The 15,832-nt window shown below is 36.5% G+C and overlaps 1 protein-coding gene across 2 annotated transcripts in view; it reads left to right on the forward strand.

Moving 5' to 3' along the window:
* Window positions 1-15,621, forward strand: part of HHIP (hedgehog interacting protein) — a 93,398-nt gene extending 77,777 nt beyond the window's left edge. Inside the window, exons 12-14 of one of the 2 annotated variants that reach the window (XM_023513456.1) lie at window positions 7,241-7,389; window positions 10,070-10,198; window positions 11,023-15,621. In XM_023513456.1, the coding sequence (XP_023369224.1) occupies window positions 7,241-7,389; window positions 10,070-10,198; window positions 11,023-11,033 (289 nt within the window). In that variant the 3' untranslated portion in view covers window positions 11,034-15,621. Of the gene's footprint in view, window positions 1-7,240; window positions 7,390-10,069; window positions 10,353-11,022 lie in introns of those variants that run through there. The other variant, XM_003790191.2, reaches the window with a different exon arrangement.
* Window positions 15,622-15,832: the final 211 nt, after the last annotated feature.

Raw genomic sequence — 15,832 nt, forward strand, 5'->3', positions numbered from 1 at the left:
TTCATTAATAATCGTTTCTCGGTTTTTCTCTGTACACATGGAGTTAAGCAGATACAGTGTGTAGGGATAGCTGAGAAAAGTGTATTAAATAAAGTGCATTCAAGTTGAGGACAGGGGAGCCACCCACCCTTTTAGATATTTGTGGACTGTGGATTGATGTTTGGTTAGTGAGGTTAGCAGCTGAAATGTGGGTACCTTTCCACCTTTTTCCTGAAGTTGAATGGAAGGAATACGGGACCAGGAAGGAGTTCCAGAACTCTCCGTAACTAGTGATGTGGAGGCCATTTAATAAATATCTTGATACACCGATATTCTGATCTTTTAAATTTAAGGATAACAAAGCCAGCCCTCTGTCATGAGGATAGAGTTATATATGAAAGCTACTGAGAAATGTAGGTGGCTTCATCATTTGTTTTTATTATGGTTGCATCTTTAACCATAGAACAAAATTCAACAAGTATTTTTGAAATGTCTGGTATTATTATTAGCACTCAGCCGCCAAACTGATAGCTTGACTCACCAAGTTAGTCCTGCTTCTGTCCCCATTGCCTTCAGCACCGACTCAGGCCCAAACTGCCTCATGAAAGCCAGTCAATACTACTGCTTAGTGAGCGTTTGAGGGATAGGTAAGGAATGAGACTTTTAAATCTCAGAAAACCTCAAAATGAAGATAACATTAGTCTTAAAAAAAAAAAAAAAGAAAGCCCCATTTATCCAGAACATTGAGAAACAAAGAAATCTCTAGACGCTACCTAGAAATATGATAGAACGTTAGCTTTGTCCCTCCTAAATTAGAATTTTAGAAACATATAATACAAATAAAAAATTCTTATAATTCATGATGTACACAAATTTACAGGTATCCTCTAATTTAGGTTTTCTTTCTCTTTATTGTAATATCAGGGTTACTTGGAAATATATAAAAATACACAGAGTGCCAAAAAAAGTATACACATTTTAAGACGGGAAAACCCCGTATTACATTTGTAATACTCGAGTCACATTTGATGTTAGCAATTACGAAAGGTTCTCAATGTGACTTGTATTGACCTGTTGTTATCAGTATACATTGAGCATTATGATTTTAATACACTTGTCTCCTTTCTTTAAATGTATACACGTTATTTGGCACCCTCTGTATATTTCTGCAGCCGACATAAGATATAATGTTAAGAAAGACATTCCTTAAGAATAAAATGAAAGCAGTAACTCTTAAGCCATTCAGTTTCTTGGTGTACTTCAAACAGTACTTGAAAATACTGTTAGGCAATGTATATGGCCGTCAGGGTGGCCGTGAAGTCCCAACGAGATGCATATTGCCTGGTTATACAGGGATGGATTCCGTTAGCTCTGCTCTTCTTGGATTATGATTGTGTTTGAATTTGTAAATGTATTATCATTTTTAAAGCTGCTGCGAAATGGCTGTGAATATTCATAAAACATGCGACAAATGCGTCAGAATCCAGAATTCTACTCCTTATGAGGAAACTGACGCTCAAGAGAGAAATACTGACCTGACAGGAATAGGTCATGAGGGGGGAAATATCATACTGACCTTGAAGAAAAGCACTACAATAGGTAATAAAATAGATGATGCAGCCACTGCGAGACTGGTGTGTATGGCTGTGCTTCAAGCTGCACAGATGGAAGAGAGTGCAATCTATAGCTACTCGTGAGAAAGTGCCCCCTTCCCTATCCTTTTTGAGGGTAAAAGTGTTGAGTGTTGGCTTTACAGATAATGAGGGGTGAAGGATGATCACCATGTACCAAATTGCTTATAGCATGAGGAAATGCAGTAAACCATCTGCCTCGGCCACTTAGACTCCACCCCATCATAAGATCTCAGAGCACTCAGTGCTTGGAAGCTCCCAAGCTCACTAATTAATGGCCACACTAATTGCCCCCAGCTGGGAAATAGTCCTACTTGAGAACCAGGCCTCTCAGGCTTGAACACACATGTGAATCACCTGACCAACTTGGTGAAGTACAGGTTGGAATTTAGCAGGTCTGGGCGAGGCCTGAGGTTCTGCATTTCTGATCCACGCCCAGGTCCCGCAGGTGCTCCTGCTCAGGGATTACACTACAGGGAATGAGGATTTAGACTTACCAGTTTTTCCTAATTCATGAGAATGGGGGAAAGCATGGAGGAAACATAGTTTTCTAAATGTTACAGGTCTAAGGGAAGACCTTTCCATGTGTTCCAACATAACTTTTAAAGGAGTGAGAGGATTCCTGTATCCCCATCCCACTGTAAGCAGATTGTTGTCCAAGATTGCCTACAGAATTATTTCATCTTCTAAAACCTCCAGTGGGTCAAGATTTTATATAACAGTATTGTTGATGATCTGTGAGCGATCTTGGATTACAATGAAATGGTTTTAAAATCTGGATGCCTAACAAAAATTTCAGAAGGAGCCCCTTTACAATCTGTAAACCACAAAATAGATTTCTGCAGTCCCCACTCCAAAGGGCAGTGCTGCTCAGACAGGATTTATCCCTGGGCCTTCCTGTGAATTCACAGAGGACTTCCCATTTATTGATTTATTTTTCATTTATTAAATTAAGTATCATTAAATTAAAACCATCCATAATCTCACTGCCCAGAGACATTCATTGTCGGCCTTAGCTGTTCACAAAAAGTCATCAAGTATGATGTGTGTTATAAATTACTTAGGCTTCTCAGCTTCTTTCTTTATTTTCAGAAAAGTATCCAACTCTTTACACTGCTACACAAAGCCAGCCAAAGTAGATTTCTAAGAAAATGTCTTACATTTCTGAAAACAATACTTTATATATTGAAGAATGTTGGGCAGCTTTCTACACTAGCCCTTTCGTGTTTCATTATTTCTCATGTGTGAATGGATTAGGAAATATGTTTTTCTGATTTAACTTAAATTCAAGGGCTGTGGGGATAGCTGTCAACAAACGGGCTTGCTGTATTTTTTATTACAAGTCTAAACACCTTCTGAGCACGTTTTCTGTTTTGAAAGCTACTTCTGACTTCATTCAGTAGAGCTAAGGGTGCAACAGTTTAAAAAGTGATTGTTTAAAAGAAGAACCAGACTACTTAAATGAATCTTATTAGAATATAATGAAAATACTCAGTTTTTCAGTCTAATAAAATAAGTATAAAAATGAGTTTATCATAGATAGACACTCTAGAGTTTTGTTTAGACCCCATCTAGGTGGGTATGTGTAGTATTTATGTATACATAAGATACTCTATTTCAACATTACAGTAATAATAATGTTCAAAGGTACTGTTCTAATCCCTTTCCTTTCTCTTTATTCCATATAAAAGAGCGCCGTTCTTTTCCATAGAAGGGACAGTGTCACCAGAAAAAAGTGTGACTGGAAGGGTATTTTGTTGGGGTCACCACAATCCTTGTTAGAGTTTACCAAATACAGGTATATTACTAGAGAAACAAATTTCAATGTGTTGACTTACTACCCATCTGGGAGAGAAAACAATCCTATATCTTTATCTCATAATTACCTTCACTTCTTAACCTTTTGTTTATTTACTATTAGAAGTAGTATAAAATACATCTTTTAAAATAAATTTAACTATACCTGAGAAGAATTTTATAAGATGAGTTAGTTTAGGCAATAGAGAGAAACAGTGAGGGGTTTTAGTTTTATGTTTATGATACAGGAATACAGCAATTAGATTTTAGTGATATTCCTCCCCCTAATACTCTGTTTTTTCCTAATATCTTCATCCAATAACAGAGATAGGAATCAAAAACCCTTTTAAAATTCCATATTCTTAGTAATTTCATTCATCCGTTTAGCAGATTTTTATTGAGGATCTTCCATGTGCAACACACTCTTCGAGATCCTGGGGAGACAGAAGAGAAGAGAGGAAGTATTTTTCCTTATGGAGTTTATACTCCAGAGAATAGAGTATATTTGAGAAAGCTACTACTGTATATGTTCAATTTAATAAACATTTATCAGCTACGCAGTATTTTCCCAACTCCTATGAATATAAGTAGTTGAAGAAGATAAAATACTTGATGGCTTCACGTCCCTCAACCCTAAGCTAAGTGCTCCCTCATCTGTATTTCTGTGACAGTCCATGTGCACCTGCACCATAGCCAAGGTCACCCTGCATCATCTCTGTGTTTGCATCTCTGTCTTCCTCTGATCGGGCCTCTACTGTTTATGTCTTTTCCCCACAAAGAGCACAGAGCTTGCCCATATAAGTGATTGAACCTGAGTACCAAGTATGCTTCTGCCCTCAGAAAACCTTCCTTTCAACAGAGAATAGAGAAGAGGAGAGGGAGATAGAACAACCCATTCCTTTATCCTACATATCTCTCATCAGGGCGGGACACAATTATAAGAGGGACTTTCCCTAACAAATGCAATCATTGTAACCTAATTCTTTGTGCCTTCAATGAATCCCAAACAATAATTTAAGGGAAAAAAAAAAAAAACTCATTCCTTAAGAGAAGTGAAGTTCTATAAGAGACTAGTGATTTTTTAATATAATTTTCAGGCTTGAATGACAGTCTAAAAGAGAAGGATCATAGGGTCTAACATTTAAAGAAACAAATAAGTATTTTTTAAAAAGGAAAGGGAGAATACTTAATGTGCTAAGTAAGGAAAGTTATCTATCAACTTCATAGAAGAAAAAAGATAATTTTACCAGGTATTTAAATAAACACTTGAGGGAACTATAATGTTTAGATGTGACAGCCACATAGCCCTATAAAAGCTACTGTAAACAAGCACAAGTGGGAAATAATTATTACATCTGCAGAGAGATTGGCATTTACCTTAGGCAAAAAAACAATTTAGAATTCAGTCTATAATCTGAGTTTCTGTAAATTTGAATGCTTGGCAAAACAGGGTCAAAGCTGCTGATTGGGGGATCAACAGAGAAACAAGGGTCATATTCCCTTCCCTAAAGAACTGCCATGTTGGATCCATGTTCCCCACTCATTCCCCACCCTCGTTCCTTTGCCAGTCAGTGTCCCGATACTTTGCCTCAAAAAGGCAACATCTTGTCTGTCTTTAACTGAATTCACCTACGTTCTTGATCTAAAGGATGTCTTCTCTTCAGAGCCATCTGTTTAGGCATAAACCATCCATCTCATGGACCAGCATGCGAGCTGGGTGCCTGTAAATTCTGCATTGCTTATAACGTATAATACTTTTTTGATACACTCTATTTCTGGGTCTCTTTACTTAAATGACTCAGAGATGGTGAACAAGCGAGTAAAGAACAGAAATGCACAGAATTCTGCAATATCAGTTAGAACAAAACCTGTTTACTGAACGCCACTTAGTAAATGCTAATGACCTAGGAATCAGAAGAACTTCACAACCACTGGAAAACTACTGTCTGGTGGTCAAAAATGCCACCCTTGTCTCACCAACAAAATAAGAATTTTAAATGAGAAAGACACACAGCATTCAGATGAGGGGTGTTCCACAGGAAGAAGATAAAGGCAGTGCCCTTACTTTTCTTAGTAGACTCATTGAACATTTTCTCTGCCTCATCCCACCTTCCTGACTCGACTCCCAGAAAGACTCCACTGGGGAATACATGAAAAATATTTGTTAATGTTTTCTGAATAAAAATATGCTCAGTCCATGGAATGCCCTAAGGGACTTTCATATAAACTGATCATTTCTAGACTTAAATAAGAGGTTGAATAGAGTTAAGGGAGTTTTCTTAATATAGAATTTTCAATGGGAAGAGAAGCTGGAGAATTGTTTTTAAGTGTCGTTGCAGAAACAGCCTGAGATCCAACAGACCCAAATTAATATCACTGTTCACATTCCCATAGGGACATGACCATTGAGTGAAGTAACCTACCTCCAGCGAACAGAGTCTATAGGACTTAATTATTTGCTTATCTCAGAAAACTGTCTGTGATGGTTACCTCTTATGGTGGTTTTGACCTATAATGATCACCTTCTTTGTTATGGTACTTAAGGAATCCAATTGCTTGGACCATCCTAATGCCAGCGATTTGGCTGGTGATGAAAACGTTTGTTTACATTCCTTAACAGAAAAGAGCTTTATCACCACCCTGTGGCACTGATAACAGTGACTGATAGGAAAGTGCCACTGCACAATTTTTTCCAAAGATTAGGCAAGAGTAGTGTGACGATGGTTCATAGCCTGACCCTGTTTGAAAGACAACATTTTCAAAAACAAAAAGAACCATAAAAAATCTTCTGAAGGGATCTTGCTTTCCTCTATAAATGATGGCAGCTATAGAACAATTAAAACAAAATCTATGACTTTTTACATTGCAAATAGGATGTTTTTATTTGCTATTACTAGAGTTCTTCATAGCAAGACAAAATCAAATTAAAATATATATACGTAAAATCTCCATTTTATATATATATATATATATCTTTCTCTGTATGGTTTAAACTTTGACTAGTCTACATATTATGATGACTCTTCAAGAAAAATCAGCCTGAATATATTATCACAAAAGAAATGCAAAATTGAAAGAAAAATTGATTCTGAGGCTTTTAGGCTATGGGGTTCATTTTAAGAAATACCTTCAGCCCAGTGATATTGCCAGCCGTGTCACCAACAAATGAAACTATCTTAGATGGCACTCCTAAAAATATTTTATAGATCTGTGGGGGAAAGTTTTAAAACATCCATCCATCTTTATTTCAAACATTGCACTTGACGGAAATTCTTAGTTATTAAATATAAATGTCAATATAATTCTCACTTTTCTTCAGTGAGTTTTGATCATGATAAAGTTTCTAAGAATGTCTAAAATGTTCACTTCGGTTCAAAACTGGTTAGTTTGTTTCCTCGTTGATGTGTATTTTGTATTTTTAGAAAGCTGTAAATCTGAATCACTTGAAAGAAAGATCTCTCTATCTCTCTTTCTCTCTTTTTTTGTTTTTTCTTTTGGGGGGGGACACAGAGTCTCACTCTGTCGCCCTGGGTAGACTGTTATGGCATCATAAACCTCAAACTCTAGGGCTCCAGAGATCCTCTTGCCTTAGTTTTTCTACTTTTAGTAGAGACGGGATCTTGCTCTTGCTTAGGCTGGATTCGAACTCCTGAGCTCAGTCTACCTTTCTCAGCCTCCCAGAGTGCTAGGATTACAGACATGAGCCTCTGCGCCCAGCTGAAAGGTCTCTTTAGAAAACAAGAGCCATTCTTTGTAAACTATGAAATGGCTAGATTTCACTCCACTATTGATTTTCAACCAAAATCCACTTTCCACTGTTGTGTTCTGACCAGACCTTTAGTGCCTGAGGAATGCAGAGCCACCGTGCAGCCTGCCCAGACGCTGACCTCGGAGTGCGCCCGCCTCTGTCGGAATGGCTACTGTACCCCCACTGGAAAGTGCTGCTGCAGCCCAGGCTGGGAGGGGGACTTCTGCAGAATCGGTTAGTGATTTCTGTTTTTAACTAGCAAACACTGGAGTTGGGACAACCCTTGAACACCGGAGAATTCCATATTGAACAGTTGTTTCTTCCAGAATTACCTGCTGCTCATGCCTGTTGAGCCATTTACAATGACATGAATGCTCCTCTGCTTCTGAACTTGCAAAGAAAATCTTTCTCATTTTTTTCATGTAAATGACTCACTGGCATAAGTTAGTCATAAACATTAAAAAGAAGTCTAAAGGATTGAGTCCTTTCAACAAGTGAAAAATGAAAATAGCACAGCCAGATCATCTCTATGGGGCTCTTGGCCCGGGGTTCTGAGATTTCACACTAGCCAGTGACTTAGTGTTTGCAAAGCTCCTCTCCAAGTGCGAGCATTTTCCAGACACCCCGTAAATGCCGTCGCTGGCCTTACTGCTTGCTTTCTTGTTACAGCACACTGAAAAACGGGGCTTTTCAGTGGGTGTTATTAAATAAAAGGGGGAAACGCAATCATTCTAGAGGCATATTATGAGATTTTGTAATTATTTTTGCTACTCCCTCGTGAACCATCAACTAGACGTGCAGCTGCTCAGAGATTTATTCCAGGGTCATTCTATCCTTTAACTTGAGATTTCATCGATTATGCACAGTGATGTTTAAGTTCTACTTGACACAAAGTAGGAAAATCAGATGAATTTAGAAACCTAGAGTTTCAGATGTAAATGTTGAAAATGTATATTTAGCAACCAGCATATACAGAACACACAGAAAAAATTTTGATCTCTGCTATTTCAAATACGAAAATACCTCTTGCCAATGAAAATTAAAATCTCAAGTTACTATCTAATATTATTCTTAATTCATAAATGCTATCTTTATTCTAAAGATATATCTGTTTCAAAAAGTTACAACCAAAACTTATCTACTTTACATATGGTCATACAGACAGTATATATTCTAAGCTTTCATTGGCTCAGCATTAATAATATCACAGATTGATTAATACTGTGCTTGCCTATCTAGGATAGAACCATCAACATTAAAACTCCACAGAAATTAATTATGTCATTTAAAACAAATGCTTACATGTTATTGATCTCATTCTGTTTACCTTTTTATTTAGTGAATCAAAATAGGGATCAGTGTCCAAATATATAATATTCAAATTTTTATTATTATATCATCTATCAGCTTCCTTTGATGGCTCAGCTTCTTTTATATAGTGTCCATTCTGTTCTTCCCTACCCTGTACTTTGCCAACCTCTCAAGTCTCCTCAAGTCATCAATTAACTAATATTTACCAAGTGCCTTCTAGTGACAGCCTGTTTAAACTGAAGATGAACAAAGCATTTTGAACACAAGTGCCATTATACATACCTTAATATTAAAATATTAATGTGTGCTATAAATAAATATAGACATTCGTTGAGTTCCCATGATGTTTTATTTCAATAAAGTACTTTAATTTTTCCACGGAATAAATTTAAATAGCTTGAATATATAAAATAAGACAAACTATTTTATAAAAGTAATCTACTTGGGATTTTTTTAAATTGTAATTTTAGTTTAGTTTTTTTGTGTGTAGTTTTGTTTTTGTTTTTGTTTTTGTAGAGACAAGATCTCGCTATATTGCCCAGGCACTAGGCTCAAACTCTTAGGCCCAAGCAATTCTCTCATTTCAGCCTCCCAAGTAGGTGGGACCACAGGATCATGCCACCATGCTCAGTGAAAAATATTCACTATATTTTTGATATAAGCAGGAACCTGATTAATATACCCACACAGTTTAGTCATCTCCCACAAATTCAAAAGAGAAAATAGTCTATTTTTTCCTCTTATTCTTTCCTATGTGTCAACCACAGTCACCTAGATTTTGATTAATGTATTTAAAAAGGTGAAAGTGACCCTGTCCCCTCAAAACATACGGAACTACCTTCAAGGTATTGATTTTGTCTACCATGGCTGGAGTTCCCAGATTTATCATATTAGTAAATTATGATTAATTTATACATCCAATGTTATGTCTCCATCTCATCAGTAAGTCATTCCCTATGTATCCTGTAGTGGTAGACATTCTTCAATGAAGAAATTCTGTGCTGCAGAGTAACCCGTAAAGTTTTACCCAGAATTCCCCTCACTGGCCAATTGCACTGTGTAATTGGAGTAAAGCATATGCTGTGTGCCCCCTAGAAACAGGAAGGAGGAGGAATCCAAGGGAGTGTACACGGCAGACATTCCACCAAAGCAAAATCCCTTTCCTTCATGTTGCATTGGAGATGTGTGAGCCACCATGCCGCCCACTCTGGCTGGGCCCCTCCTGTGCTGAGGCCCTGCCTTGAAAGATTAGGAACAGGAAAGCCCTCTGTAGGAAAAACCCCTGTGGAACAGAGTTGCAAGAACTGGAATTTTGTTGGAAATAGAGTCAATTCCGCAAAGAATTACTCTTATTTCTCATGATCTCTGCTCGCCTGGAAATGTCTCTCATTGGCCTCTGAGTTCTGATTCTCAAGTAATCCTGGGTGTGAACACCTGTTTTGCTGCCTGTGTATTTACTAATGTCTTTCAGACCATTGTGTGACCATTTTCCTCCTCCTTTCCATCCCATCCCTTATCAGCAAATACTTGTAAGTCTCATACTGGGTGCTGTTTTCCCATACAGAACGAGAGTGTGATGTTATTGCTCTTTGTCTCCACCCAGCAAAATGTGAGCCAGCGTGTCGTCATGGAGGTGTCTGTGTCAGACCGAACAAGTGCCTCTGTAAGAAAGGATATCTTGGTCCTCAGTGTGAACAAGTGGACAGAAACATCCGCAGAGTGACCAGGGCAGGTATTCTTGATCAGATCATTGACATGACATCTTATTTGCTGGATCTAACAAGTTACATTGTATAGTTTCTGGGACTGTTTGAGTATTCCTTTCCAGTGGGCATTTATTTTTTATCCTGTCATTAAAAAAAAAAAAAAAGACTGTCATCCTGCTACACACTCCTGTGATTTCATTCTCTTTTATTAATTTAAAAATAATTTCCAGAAATGTGGAAATCCTCTGTGTGTATGTTGGCACATTGGTTCACATATGCACGTACACATACACTCATAACCCTTATACGTGTGGTTGCATAACAGATGGGTTTTAAATATATATACTTCCTTGTACAGAGTAATTTACACAAAATTCCATTGTAAATTGATAACGGAATTTTTATGTCACCAGAAGAGATTATTTGACTTCCTAGGAATTTTCTGTCTGTAATCACTGAAGTCAACTTTAATGGAGTTTGAAACATCACTGTGCAATCTGATCTAATAAAAAAGGCAATATTTTTATATTAAAGGACTATACTATGAGAGAATGTTTCAGAACTCCCCGAGGAGTTTCTAAGTGAGCAACTCGATATAAAATTGTAATCTTCCTTTTTATCAGTGTATCCCATTACGCAATGTTCCGCACTTACCTTTTCTGTTGGCAGAGAAATCTGGTTACTCAGCTTAATCTCAAGATTGTTTTCGAGTGTGTTATAATTAAATCATAACGGCATATTTTAAAATCAGTCTTCCTAAAAGGTCTGCTTTTATTGTATATTTTATTTAACAATAGGCACTGGGTTTGTGTTACATATTTATATTTTTTATTTTATTTTTATAATATAGACATCACCTAGATGAAACACCTTTACCCTGTCCTGTAAAATACTAAAGTTACATTTTTCACCATCTTAATTGGAAAGAAGGGGAGTGAGAAAGCAAACAGTCTTTAATGTGCTGTGGAGCTAATCTAGCAATGTATCCCTGTGCCAACATGTAATCCTTAACGACGGAGGAAAAAGCAAGAAAACAGCCAATCTTTATAAAATTCCAGCATTAAACATTGGTAAAGTGCTTTCACCATAGCAAGACTGTCAGAGTATATGTGATTAGAATGGTGCAGATTTCCACTGAATCGAACCTCTCTGGAGAAGAGCTCACTCGTTTTTAACACATCTTGGCTATGTAAGCTGTCACTTGTACAAATTTTTACTACAATGATTCTTGCCAACTATGCCTTCTAATGTATATGTTCCTTCCAGACTCAATGAAAATCCTCTTTGGTTCATGTCTCAATAAATGTTTTGTACATGTTCTGTTCAGGTTTTGAAAGAAATGCCACGTTCTAACTTAAAACTGCAAATAGTTTAGTAGACATGTTTCTGAAAGGTTTTCGAGGCCAGCTCTTCCTGTTTGGAGTTTAATGAAACTATAAGGCCTCTTTGCACTACTGAAAAAAACACATCTCCTCATGACAGGTACAATACCGTTATCATTGTCCTTCTGTAAACATCTGATCCTCTAAAATCTAAATCATAGAGCAGTGTAAATCATGCAGCACCAGCTGACTTTCCAAACCTGCTCCTTACCTTTAAGAATAGAAGCCTCAATTAAAAAAAAAAAAAAAAAAATCTTGCAGCTCGTACTTCTCTATTGTTTTAAAGGGAGAGATTTGCAATTAAAGCCCAGTGAGCATTTATATAGAAACCACAATGTAGAAAGATTGGTTAAGTACACTGCTCTTGTCTTCCATATATGATTACTTAAGTTTCAAGTGACCTCATGCCAAATGGAAATGGGTTGAGAAACCTTGGTTCAGTGCTTAGTGAACAATAGCCTGCATTAAAAAGTGCATGCATAATTTTGCACAATTTAGATTCAATTGACAGTCTATTCAAAGAAGTCTCAGGATTAAATGAGCATGGAGACCAAATTGCCCTCTTACCCCAGAAAAGGGGTGGTCCCTTCTAGTCACACTAACACTTCATTGGCCCAACAGTGTGACAAATCTTGCAATGAACCATGAGTCCCCTGCATCTGTAGGTTAATAGCAAGCTTTTGTCTCCATTGCTTTCTCTGCATAGCCCTTTTACTGAATTCCATCACAGAAAGTTTTACAATTAAAAAAAAAAAATGTCCTGACAACCATTTTTGTTAATGGACCTTACCATCTAATAGTCCCTTATTCAACGTGGGCGACATTAACAAATGTGAACTTCTTGTGAGGGAGCCAGCTGTCTAAATCTGTCAAATCGTGCAGTTTTTATTACACATTCTCCCATTCCTAGTTTCACTGAAAACAATAAGGATGCTGCTACATATTTAGCAAGACCTGAAATATCAGAAATTTCTGCTTCTATGTTTAATCTTTCCAACTCTTCCCCAAAAGAAAAAGAAAAAAAAAAAAGGCATTCTATTGCCTTTAGTTCTACTGTTTAAAAATATCTAAATTGACCAGACCCAGATTTTTTAATCCAGCTTTTTTCCCAAGTGAAAGAATCTCAAGTGACTTAGAAAAACATATGTGCCCCAGGTGTCATTGCCTTTTCTATTGTGAGTCGTTAGAATAAAAGACCACGTTCTTCTCAAAAGAAGATAGCAAGAGCCATGGATGTTAAACCCAAGCAAAGAAAATAAAGTCATTGGAGTCATTTCTTTCTGTTCTTAGGAGAAAAGTAGATAGCGCTGGTTAATTGATGGCTACATATTTTAAACTAAGTGGTTGACTGAAAAACTCTCTTTGACCTTTTCTTTCAAGTAGATGTTTTAAATGCGTGACTGTAGAATTATCTTCCATGATTCATGATGGGAGGCAGGTAGGAGTGGGTTAAGAAGTATGAGCTAGGGGGAAAGTTACTGCTTCATTACATGAAAGCCAACATCTACTCAGTTCATAAAGCACACACACAGTCTAAAATGGAAGAAAAATGTCCTTGGTAAGAACACTGATGGGGAAGATAAAGATGAAATAAAAAGCTAGAAAAATGTCTATTAATATTCCCTTGCTCATTCTCGAGCTGAAGCTTTGGGTGTGAGTTGGATGTGAAGTGAAATAGTTAAAAATAACCTTTCTACCACTGTTTCTGCCACATTCTTGTCATGGTTCAAAGAATCTTGTTTTCTTGATAGTTGTTTAAGATAATAAGGAAATAGAATTGGCAGATTATTAAAGTGAAAAAGAGGAAAGATTTCAGAAACTTGAGTGACGGCAAAAAAGTACTTCCATCCATGCTGCTTCTTCTTGGAATTTTATTTCAATTAACTATTGTAAAATACACCTTTTATTTTATCACAAAGAATACTGAGAAGTTTTCTCAGATTAATGAGCTATCTCATAAAGAGCCAAAAACCTACCCACACAACAGATACAAACAGCTTAAATAGAGAATTGTTCACTTTGTCATTTACTTGCCTCAAAACAGTTATTTCTTCCCTATTTATTTATTTGGAATTAATTACATGACAATGTACTAACAATTTTTAATCCACCTGCTTTTGACCTTGTTTTTAATCTCTGAATCATAAAACAAGCCTACTAGGTGTAAAATACAAGGTTAGATGCTGTATGTAGGGTATTTCAAGGTACACATTAAAGTTTTATTAGTCTAACATTCTGTTAAATCTCTTAACTTTGAATATGAAAGAGAAACCCAATCCAGATTTTTAAGAGGAAATAAGGTTTAACATGGGCAGTTGGAGTTACCTGATTAACAAATTAGTCTGAGCATCTCTGTAAAATACCACCTATGATATCTATGACTTCTCCCCCCCTCCTTTTCTTTCTTTTTTAACCTCTCCCTTCTTCCTTCTCCTCTGTTTTCTATGGGCTTTGACTAAATAGACACGTCCTCAGTATCACCATCATGAAAGTCCTGAGGTAGGTTGATTTTTGCTAATTAGGATCTTTGCTTTGCTTTTCTGAAAAATACGTTCTCTTGGTCTCACATTTGCTCAAATTCTATATATATCTCATGATGAATAGGAGACAAATAACCTACTGGACTGGTCTATTATAATCTTGAAAGAGATAACAAAGAGCAGAAATGACTCCCAGTGCAGACGCTGCAGTTCAGCTCTTTCTGCATAGACGCGGGAAAGACATGGTGACTAACCCCAGTGAAGAGGTTCAGCTCACAGTAGGGAAAGTTTGTAGCGGTGGCCTATCCAAGCAATAATCATCTCTTGGAAGTCAGTTTTGAGGAAGGTTATTCTGAATCTATGAGGAAAAATAAAAATTAATCCCTTAATAAAGATTTAAGAATCATCTTTTCCTCTCTCCCAGGAAGAGATTTGAACTTGCTGAGACTTCAGACCAAAGTCCCATGGCCAGAAAATGTACTTTTTTTTTCTTATTACTTCCAGGGAGTTGGTGGGCCTATTATCGTGAATGCTGGCAAAGCCATCAGAAAGTTCCTTTCTAGAATAAATATCTAAAAAGAGATATATACAGTTATTATCTTAACAACTTTTTCTTTGTCACACCAACACAAATTGGTATACTTCTAGTCATTAATGTGATGTCAAGAAAGGTAGGAAACCTAAGAACCGAAGCATTTCGATATTAAAAACATGACCGTGGAGCTTGGTAAAGTCTAGCCAACTTCAACCCTTATTTCTCTTAACTGAATGATTTTTGGAAATTACCTTAAAATAACATTTTAGGAGAGTAAGATGTATTCATGGAATTGGGAGGGAGTGTGGTAGAGCTGTTTTATTCTCAGTCGTAGTGAAGATTTTCTTAGCTGCTATGGAGAGGTTTGTTCATTTAGGAGAATAGCACTTTTAAATTCCTCATTAAATATGAACCCCAGGTACACCCATCATTTACCCATATCATTTGTATAGGGCATCTGTAAGTCATCTCACAAAATAAAAAATAAATAATGGGTTCCTTTCATCTACATAAAGTCTGTGTTTAAAACCTATTATTATTTTCTTGTCAGACCATATAATAACCGAAAAAAAAAAAGAGAGAGAGAGAAAAGAAAATGGTTATCAACTCAACATTTATTCTAAGGTTCTCTCTTGTGAACACCATAAAGACAGACATTATCTTTCATTCAGGGTTTCTTGGGAGGGGTTTGCATATATAAATTAATGTGATACTTAAATCCAAAGTACATGTATACATATATAAGCAAGTTAATATAAATATATAGTGAGTTTCTCAATTGACTATAATCTTCTAAGTTAAAATATGTTAACAGAGATGGAAAATTCATAATGGCTAAATAAGCTTTGTCTTCGCAGTTAGACACTAATCCTTATACATTTTTTTTGCACTAAAAAGTAACTCGTTGATACTTTCCATTCACATGAACGAGGTGTGATCAGGTTTGGTATGGTCTCTGCCCAAAGTGTATGTTGCATATTTCTTTACCTCATATTCTTAAAATCTGAAATATAACTTTTTTAGAATAAATTAAGATTTTATGTACAATAGATGCCCCTTTCATGATACTACCACTGAGAAACCAAATTGACAACCCTATGAGAAATGAGATAGTGCCCATATCTCATTATATTCACAGGATATGTTTGGGCATACATTTCATCAAGAACCATATAATAACAAGATAAATGATAGCTGAGGTACTATGTGATTTGGGGAACTTGATTTCCCAGGACATGCTATAATAGACTATTTATTTGAGAG

Source organism: Otolemur garnettii, unplaced genomic scaffold (assembly GCF_000181295.1).
Source record: "Otolemur garnettii isolate 467f Iridium unplaced genomic scaffold, OtoGar3 scaffold00041, whole genome shotgun sequence".
NCBI classification, from domain to species: domain Eukaryota; kingdom Metazoa; phylum Chordata; class Mammalia; order Primates; family Galagidae; genus Otolemur; species Otolemur garnettii.